Source organism: Neltuma alba, unplaced genomic scaffold, assembly GCF_004799145.2.
Source record: "Neltuma alba isolate B1F8T4 unplaced genomic scaffold, ASM479914v2 tig00011485_pilon, whole genome shotgun sequence".
In the NCBI taxonomy this organism is placed as follows: domain Eukaryota; kingdom Viridiplantae; phylum Streptophyta; class Magnoliopsida; order Fabales; family Fabaceae; genus Neltuma; species Neltuma alba.
This window is the reverse complement of record NW_021636154.1, coordinates 205,294-216,141: the sequence shown is the minus strand read 5'-3', so window position 1 is coordinate 216,141 and position 10,848 is coordinate 205,294. Positions and strand designations below refer to the sequence as shown.

General features: G+C 31.0%; 1 protein-coding gene across 1 annotated transcript; it reads left to right on the top strand.

Annotated features, from left to right (window-relative positions):
- Window positions 1-8,381: 8,381 nt before the first annotated feature.
- Window positions 8,382-10,388, top strand: LOC114714062 (L-type lectin-domain containing receptor kinase IX.1-like). The gene has a single exon (XM_028898750.1). It carries the CDS (start codon window positions 8,382-8,384, stop codon window positions 10,386-10,388), a length of 2,007 nt encoding a protein of 668 aa, XP_028754583.1.
- The last annotated feature ends 460 nt before the right edge of the window (window positions 10,389-10,848 follow it).

The window sequence follows — 10,848 nt, the reverse complement described above, 5'->3', positions numbered from 1 at the left end:
CAAAGCATTATATGGTTTAATTTGACCCAAAAAGATGTGGTTTAGCGTTTAGGAGTTTCATTTTAATCTATTATTTAGCCTGTAGGATAAATCTGGCACCTAGGGTTTTGTTTCTTTTTATCAGTCACATAAAATTATAAGGATTTTACTAAAAATCAAATGTAATTAGAAGGGCATGATAACAAAACTACAAGAACCTGATTGAAATCAAAAGATGAAATTATAAATTGAAGACCCGATAAAAAAGTTATAAAATCCTAATTAAAAATTAAATGAAACTATAAGGACATGCATATTAATTTTCCCCTTTTTATATAAGGTTTGTTAGGGACTACACGTGTACTACAATACAGAATCTCCTTTTGTTCTGAACAAGATTTTCGATAATCGATCACAAAAATTCTTCACTTCCCACAATGTGTGTCATTTTGCCCAGCATAATAGCAGGAAATTTCAACTTTGATACGTACCTCTTCTATGAGTTCTGGATTTAATTATTATTGATAACAAGTTGTAAAACACACACACACTCATTCTCCTGTGCTCTTTTTTTTTTTGTGTGAATGGAATTGTATTGTTCTTTTTAATAAAGCAAAATTATCATGGATGCGCCGTTTCCATATTGTTTAATGTAATATACTCATTATTCGTGTTAATACATAAGGAAGCCACAAAAACAGAATGATCCACTACTACTTCTTAATTAACTAACCACACGGAGAATATAATCAATACAATGTTACTGTACCCAATTGTCCTCAGTTTAAGAATCATTTTAGTTATAAGAATTCATCTATCTATAGTGTTTTTCTTGTAATCATTGTCCTTTTGATAAAAGAAATTCACAATATAAAATCAATGATTAATTTAAGTTGTGAAACTTGCTTATGCCCAAAATGATCAAAGGATGTGTTAAAGTCTGAGGTCTCTTAAAAAAAAATTACAAATATAATTATTTAATGATTAGAAACTTTTTTCCGAATCCAATTTTGATGCAAAAAAAATTATCATATTTACAAAATTCGTTCCCCGAATTTTCATTCATTTAATTAACATTTCTAAATCAGAATTGTACTGCTAACACACTAGGATAAATTTCACACTGTATCTGTGTGTGTTGACTAAAGTCTATTATGTTGACGTGTGTACATTTATTTTCCGGCAAAGAATTGTGTAAACATTGACTAAATTCTATTACGTTTACTAACGATCTTTATTTTCCTGGGACGGCGATGCCCTTTTGGTTTGAAAAAAAGAAAAATTACAATGAAGTCCTATATAAGAGAAATAATTATCAAAAAGTCCCATTAACAACCTTAACAGCTTATAATTACAATCAAGTCCTAAACAGCTTGAAAACAGTCAGAGTTGGCAAAAACAAAACGATGGGAAAAAAAGCCCAATTTGAGCCCAATACTGCTCATATGGGTCAGCCATCCACACCATGTCCGTCGGGCCACGAAGAGGCTCAATATCCTACAAGCTTTTTGTAGCTATCCACTCACCAAAAACTTAGTGACTGGAAAGTTTATCGTGTGTTTTAATTTGTAGTCTATTACTTGCCGTATCATTTGATCAAAGTTTCAAAAACAAGACAGGAGCCCAATACGGAGAGCTTGCTTCGTCATTAAACACCTTTAATCATATTCATATTGTACCTTAGCTAGCCAGCTAATTTTAAAATGCTTCACCAAAAGAATTGAATGAGGAAAAAAGATAGCCGACGCAACTTTTACGTGTCTAACAATACACGCTCGGACCAATCTAATTATAAACTTATTCCATTCATACTATATCCGATTTTTAATATAAGATTCAATTGATTAATTTAAAAAATTTAAAAAAATTTATTAAATTACTTAATTACAAGATCTCTTTAAAATATTTATATATTTCATTAGATTCTATATTAATTTATAAGTAATGCAAATTAGTTTAAATAAAAACTATAAATATAAATACTTTAAAAATAATTTAGTAACTTTTTTAGTCTCCCTAAATTAGTTAATGTGGTGTTATATTAGGGATCGAATGTAGTATAAAAGAAAACAATAGAGGATGTTGTCTCTGGCAACTCGCATTCTTAGCAAAGCATAATTATGATTAATGGTTACGTGTAAAAAATATTATCTACTGTACATCAGGTTAACCGCCCGTAGAGTATAAAATAAACACTGCTGGGTTGTCTGCTGGGTTGTCATTTTTTATATGATTATTTTATATTTAATATTATAGGTTAAATTTATTGTCGTGTCAAATTCTAATTAGGGATATCTCTACCCATATAATTTTCTTCCATAAAAAAATATAGCATATTGAAGAAGTCCTAAAATTTCAATCATAATCATGTACACAGATGACTATATATAGTCATGATCATATTAATTATTAATATATAAAATTAAAACTGAAACTTAAGTCCGTTAATTGCGCATGGCAACATTTGATTAAGGAAATGGACCTGATAGATATAAAGTAATGGATTTAAGTTTTATCCTATAATTAAATATAAAATCAGCTTTACTTTTAACAATTAATCATCTAAATTTCATACAGCACAAATAATTTTGGAAAATTTGAAAAAATGTTCTTGATTAAAAATTTTATCGGTGAGAACAATTTGGTTGATTTTATAAACACAAAAAAATATTGATATCTTATAAATTGTGCATACAGAATATCAATACTTTTTTTATTTTAAAATTTGTCAGGTTTTTCTTAATATAGTTTAGGAACTATTGTGAAATATTATCGTATAATATTATTTGATAATATCTTATATATCAAAGTCCCTATCATGTCCGTCATCTTCACCATGGTCTAATGATTTATTGTTGATTGACACCCATTGATTAGACTTTTTCTGGTCCTAAAAAAATAATTAACGTTTTCTTTACGTGGCTAAGTGATTTTGGTTTAGGTGTGACTGATTCATAAGATTAAATAATAAAAAACTAAAATGGTGTCATATGTTTGTGAGTATATAGTTTACAAAAATTTGTAAGTTGACATATTTTTCAGCCAAGTTTGTTTGGGAGAAGAATATATTTAAAATTTTTTTTTAAGGTTTTAACTAAGCTTGTTTAACAATAGTTCTAAGAAGCAGTAAAGAAATTGTATTAATATATAAAAAAAAACAGAAGATAAAATTGTTTACCAAACCCCTGTTTTGAACGTTTTCGCTAACGATCTATTCAAAAAATAATTGAAAGTGAAAATTGAAAAATAAACAAAAACTCGCATGAATATGTTTGGCGCAACAATTTGCAAGTTAGTTCTTTTTTTTTACCATACTTAATACGTTAACTGTTTGGTATATAAAACGGAAAAAAAAAAGTTAACTATTTTGGGTCAATGAACTGAGAAAACTACCCTGGCACTGTAACGTACTGTTAAAAAAAAGTAAAAAAAATAATTAATTAAAATAATATAATATTATTATATTATTTATAAAACAAAAAAAACCCAGCTTTCCACCGAATTCGGTAGAAAGGCTAAGCAGTTAGTCAAGAACAAAGAAAACAAGGGGAGCAAGTATTAATTGAAGGACGAAATAAGGGAGGTGGCAAGAAATTGAATAAGGAAAAAAATGGGGGATGGGATAGTTAGATGGTGAAGAAAATAGGATAAAAGAGGGGAGAGGAGACGGAAGAGGAAGAGAGAACGAAAGGAGAAAAGAGAGTGAGAAGCGGAGAGGGAAAAAAAGGAGAAAGTTAAATTGTAGAGTACCTGCCAGTTTTGAAAATCATTTAAGTACACAAAACTACTTCTTCTTGTCAAATTTTCTTTATGAATATTTCTTATATATTTATAGCTTTATATTTTTAGTATCATTATAATATTTAGGGAAAATTTTACTATTTAAGTATAGAGTAAATATGGAGTTTTGACAATGTATAACCGTATAAATTTAAAGATACGTTATTAAGAAATTTTAATCGGTTTATATTTATTCAATGACTGTTTTGAGAATTTTAAATTAAGATTTTAGTTGCAAAATTTGTTATTCGAAAATATAGAATATTTTTACCTATTAAATTCAAGTTAAATAATTTATTTGAGTTATTTAATATATTATTAAAGTTTTAATCGGTTTAAATATTGAATAAGTTAAAGATATATTTTTGAAATAATTTTTGAAAGCTTGAAAAATTGTAAATTGAGAATTTTATGAAATGAGATAGAGTTACAGTTTGTTTAAAATTTAAAAAAAAGTTGTTTGGTTTGAGAAATTTTTTTAAAAGAGACTATAATAAATAATTCAAATTTTTAATATAAAATATTTAGATTTTGGGTAATAAAAATATATTTACTTACGTTGTTAGATTTAAATAGCCTTATATGTAAATTATATTTTTCAAAATAATATTATATCTATTATAAATGCCTAGATTTGGGAGAGTTAATATATTTATGTAATTTTGATTTAAAGGGTAGTCTTAGAATTTTAGAGTAGTTTTGAAATAGTTCTGAATTTATATTAATAAATATTTATATGCCATTTTGTAGACTCTTGAGAATTTTGGAGTAATCTTTGTGTGAATATTTGTAAGCTAAAGAGTACCAGGTAACTTTGAAAATTCTTTCTTGTACATTTGAATTGTGTATGATTATATTGTGAATTTACTAATTTTTATATCATACTGAAAAATAGTATTATGATTTCAAATAAATGTTTTGATATGTTATTTGATTTTGTTAAGATTTATTGCTATTAATTATGATCAATATTTAAATATATTGATGGCTATGGAATTGTCATGAGTTGCTATTAAATGGTATAAAAGTTTTATTGCTATCTTATTTTTAAAATATTTGAGGACATATTTATGATGTAACATTATTGGCATCTGATATGCATTGTTGGGCTAAGGATAGAAGGAGATTGCATGGATACAAAATTACCACGTGGTATGCCATCACTCGGTGCACAGTGGATGGCACTTGTCAGGGCTCATTCTTCCATGTTTTCCTTTAGCCGGAAATTCATTGGAGTTGTGGGATATGTGACACCTTTCTATTCACAAAGGAGGGAAGCCATAGTCCGAGCTTGAGCTCTATATCTTTGGTCGGATATATCTCTAGTATCGGTGAGCTTGGAATAATTCAGTAAAATGAATTAGTTCCTGTCAAACTATGTGTTAGCCTATGGCTCCAGTCAGTGGTATAAGAGTGGACGGTGATATAAGGGAGGCAGCATATTGTATTATTTTTGGATATATTAAAAAAAATAAAATTCAATTGAATGTATCAAATCCGTGATTTTTAATATATACATATATACATACATATGAACAGATTTTTGGGTTATCATATATGGTTTGTTTGTACAGGTTAAAATTTCAGTAGCTACTAGGACGTTTGATCTCACCCCTTATATTAATAATTTTCAGGCAAAGGATCTAGTAGGAATTAAGGGAAGGCACCAATGGAGTAAGCCGTGAAGGCTTTTGTGCTCCTCAAGCACATGCTATGTTATATTTTTATTTGCCATGACTATAAGACTTTAATAGTTTATTTTGTTGTTATGTTGGAAACATTTTGAAATTATGACTTGTTTGGAGTATTAGTAACGTATGAATTTTTATATGAAATATTTTATCAAATATATGATATAATTACGAGAGGTGTTACTAGCACCTTCCACAAGGCAAGCTATTCGGGCAAAGTTGGACTTTAGCAATTCATAATTTTTATATAAATATGACTTAACAAGGATACTAACCTTACTTGTCCCTAGAAGACATTCATTCAAAACACGAGGCATGGCCAACACATTCTACTATTCCGATCTTCTTGCTCTGTGATTCTCCTTTTTCTCCTTATTTCTCTTTGTAGATTCACTTTACTTTCAAAAATCTGGATTTGACTCTGATGATACTGACATCCTCTACTTGGGTTCTACAGGATGGGATCTGCAGGATTCCAAGTTGGTGCTATTGCATTCAACATAAATGAGGACTATAATTGTCAAGTAGGATGGGCCATCTATGCCAGAAGGGTGAAACTTTGGGACTCAAGCACTGGACGCATCACGGGCTTCACTTCTCATCATACTTTTACTATAGACATTGAAAGTAAAACTAGCTATGGCCACGGGCTTTGCTTCTTCCTTGCTACAATAAATACTTGTTAAATGATGTTTCCACAGGTCAATCAAATAAAAATGATTAGAAACTTTTTTCCGAATCCAATTTTGATGTGACAAAAATTGTCATATGTACAAGATTAGTTTCCCAAATTTTCATTCATTTAATTAACATTTCTAAATCAATTTCAGCCCAATCCTGCTCATATGGGTCGAGCCATGACGAGGCCCAAAATCCTACAGTTTTTTCTTTTTAGCTATCCGGTCACCAAAAACTCATTGATCGGAAAGTTTGTCGTGCATTTTAATTTGTAGTCTATTACTTGTCGTATCATCTGATCAAAGTTTGAAAACAAGAAGTTTAATTTATTCCGGGATAATGGGACATCATAGTACAAAGACAAAATTAAAGAGAAAAAAAAAGACTCTTTTTGACTGTCTGTTGTTTTTTTCGACATTGAGTACGGAGAGCTTGCTTTGTCATTAAACACCTTTAATCATATTCAAATTGTGTCTTAGCTAGCCAACTAATTTTAAAATGCTTCATCAAATGAATTGAGTGAGAGAAAAAGATATCCGACGCAACTTTTACGTCTCTCACAATACACGCTCAGAACAATTCAATTATAAACTTATTCCGTTTATACTATATCTATTTTTTAATATAAGATTTAGTTGATTAATTTAAAAAAATAAAAAAATTATTAAATTACTTAATTACGTGATCTCTTTAAAATATTTATATATTTTATTAGATTCTATATTAATTTATAAGTAAGGCAAATTAGTTTAAATAAAAACGATAAATATAAATACTTTAAAATAATCTAGTAACTTTTTTAATCTCTCTAAATTAGTTAATGTGTTTTTATATTAAGGATCAAATGTGGTATATAAGAAAATAATAGAGGATGTTGTCTCCGGTAACTCGTATTCTTAGCAGAGCATAATTATGATTAATGGTTCCGAGGAAAAAAATATTATCTACTGTACATTAGGCTGGTCGCCCGTAGACTATAAAATAAACACTGCTGGGTTGTCATTTTTTATATGATTATTTGATATTTAATATTATAGGTTAAATTTAAATATTGTCGTGTCTAATTCTAATTAGGGATATTGTCGTGTCTAATTTTTTCCATAAAAAATATAGCATATTAAAAAAGTTCTAAAATTTCAATCATAATCATGCACGCAGATGACTATATATAGTCATGATCATATTAATTATTAATATATAAAATTAAAACTCAAACTTAAGTCCGTTGATTACGCATGGCGACATTTGATTAAGGAAATGGACCTGATAGATATAAAGTAATAGATTTAAGTTTTATCCTATAATTAAATATAAAATCAGCTTTACTTTCAACAATTAATCATCTAAATTTCATACAGTCCACAAGTGATTTTGGAAAATTTGAAAAAAAATGTTCTTGATTAAAAATTTTCTCGGTCAGAACAATTTGATTGATTTTATTAACACAAAAAATATTGATATCTTATAAATTGTACATACAGAATATCAATACTTTTTATATTTTAAAATTTGTCAGGTTTTTCTTAATATGGTTTAGGAACTATTGTGAAATATTATCGTATAATATTGTTTGATAATATCTTATATATCAAAGTCCGTCTCATGTCCGTCATCTTCACCGTGGTCTAACGATATTGTTGATTGATACCCATTGATTAGACTTTTTCTGGTCCTAAAAAAATAATTAACGTTTTCTTTACGTGGCTAAGTGGTTTTGGTTTAGGCATGACTGATTCATATGATTAAATAATAAAAAACTAAAATGGTGTCACATGTTTGTGAGTATATAGTTTACAAAAATTTGTAAGTTGACATATTTTTCAGCCAAGTTTGTTTGGGAGAAGAATATACTTAATTTTTTTTTCAAGGTTTTAACTAAGCTTGTTTAACAATAGTTCTAAGAAGCAGTAAAGAAATTGTATTAATAAAAAAAAACAGAAGATAAAATTGTTTACCAAACCCCTGTTTTGAATGTTTTCGCTAACGATCTATTCAAAAAATAATTGAAAGTGAAAATTGAAAAATAAACACAAACTCGCATGAATATGTTTGGCGCAACAATTTTCAAGTTAGTTTTTTTTCTTTTTTTGCCATACTTAATACGTTAACTGTTTGGTGTATAGGGGGAGGGGGGAGTCAACTGTCTCGGGTCAACAAACCAAGGAAACTACCCTGTCACCTTCCACGCGGCATACTATTCAGGCAAAGCTGGACTTTAGCGATTCATAATCTTTATATAAATATGACTTAACAATGGTCCTAACCATACTTGTCCCTCGAAGCCGTTCCTTCCAAACACGAGGCATGGCCAATGCATTCTGCTACTCCAATCTTCTTGCTCTGTTATTCTCCTTCTTCCCCTTATTTCTCTTTGTTGATTCACTTTACTTTCAAAAGTCTGGATTTGACTCTGATGATGCTGACATCCTCTACTTGGGATCTGCAGGATCCCAAGCTGGTGCTATTACATTTAACATAAATAAGGGTTATACTTGTCAAGTAGGATGGGCCATCTATGCCAGAAGGGTGAAAGTTTGGGACTCAAGCACTGGACGCATCACAGACTTCACTTCTCATCATACTTTTACTATAGACACTGAAGGTAAAACTAGCTACGGCCACGGGCTTTGCTTCTTCCTTGCTCCTTTTGGTTTTGAAATCCCTCCAAATTCTGCTAGCGGCTTTCTAGGCTTATTCAATACCACAACCAGTCTTTCATCCCAAAGCCAACTCGTTCATGTGGAGTTTGACACTTACCCAAATTTTGAATTTGGTGAGACCACACAACATGTAGGAATCAACAATCATTCCATTGTTTCATCATTATCTACGTTTTGGAATGGTAGCCTACATAGTGGTGATACCGTAGATGTGTGGATTACCTATAACTCTACCTCAAAGAACTTGAGTGTATCATGGAACTACCATAACACACATAGTTCTCAAGAAAACAATAGTCTTTCTTATCCAATTGATTTATCTAAGGCATTGCCTGAATGGGTTACAATTGGATTTTCTGCTGCAACTGGACGGGTTGGAGAACTTCATACCCTTCATTCTTGGGAGTTCAATTCAACTTTGGATGATACAGAACAGAAGAACAACAACAAGACAACTCTTACGGTGATTCTAAGCACTGTTTTAGGGAGTATTAGTTTGATAGTTGGAGGAGCAATTACAGCATATGCATTATTTTGGAGGAAGAAGAAAATGAGGAGCAGAAAAGAAGAAGGCATGAACTTAACATCAATAAATGATGATCTTGAAAGGGGAGCAGGACCAAGAAGATTCACTCATAGAGAGCTTTCTAAAGCTACCAATAATTTCTCTCAGGATAGGAAACTAGGTCAAGGTGGCTTTGGAGCTGTTTATCGAGGTTATTTTCCTGATATTGACTTAACAGTTGCAATAAAGAAAATATCAAGGGGATCAAGGCAAGGGAAAAGAGAGTATGTAACTGAGGTTAAGATCATTAGTCAACTCAGACACAGAAATCTTGTGCAGCTCATCGGTTGGTGTCATGAAAAAGGTGAGTTCCTACTTGTTTATGAATTCATGCCAAATGGTAGCCTTGATACTCATTTATCAGGGAATAAGCCTCCTCTTTCATGGAATGTGAGGCACAAGATAGCTTTGGGATTAGCTTCAGGAATCTTCTACCTTCATGAAGAATGGCAGCAATGTGTGGTTCACAGAGATATCAAATCAAGTAACATAATGCTAGATTCCAGTTTCAATGTAAAACTTGCAGATTTTGGGTTGGCAAAACTCGTGGACCATGATCTAGGACCCCAAACAACTGGATTGGCAGGAACATTTGGCTATATGGCTCCAGAGTATGTAAGTACAGGTAGGGCCAGTAAGGAATCAGATGTTTATAGTTTTGGAGTAGTTGTTTTGGAAATAGCCACAGGAAGAAAGGCAAATCACCTTATGAAGGATGGAGATGCTGAAGTAGGATTGATTGAGTGGATTTGGGATCATTACGGAAGAGGAGAGCTAGCTTTGGCCATGGATGAAAAGTTGGCAAAGGACCATGATGAGAGAGAAGTGGAGTGTTTGATGATTGTTGGGTTGTGGTGTGCCCACCCGGATAAGAATTTGAGGCCAACTATTAGGCAAGCAATTCAGGTATTATGCTTTGAGTCTGCCCTGCCAAACCTTCCGCCAAAGAAGCCTGTTCCAATGTATCATGTTCCCACACCAAAAGTAGTCTCTCAAGCTGTTTTATCGACTACAACCCTACAAAGTGGTCGTTAACCATGTTCAGGATAGGTCAAAACTGTTTTTTACAATCACCTATATACGGACAGCAATACAACTTATTATGATCATGCAAATCGGTGACAGTTAGTGTCTTTATTTAAGTGACAAGTAGTACAAGTTTGATTCTTGGATATGATCACAATGTATGCTTTTTGTTATTACTTGAGACACCAACTAGTTTCTTTGGAAAACTATTGCTCAACTGCTTTTTTTCAATCTTTTCATGTCCATGAATCAGAAATACTTCATACTGGTTCTGCACACCAAGTTCATCACTAAAATAATTAGGATGTTAGTGCATCCACATGAATTAAGACCTGGGTACATGTAGTATTAAAATTAGGATATGTACTTAAAATGAGGGGCTCGATCTGAATGGACAACAGGAAGGTCAACTTCTAACCTTTAAAGAAATTTCTTAATGATTTGGCGAGTGTCTTTGCAATATGTTTTA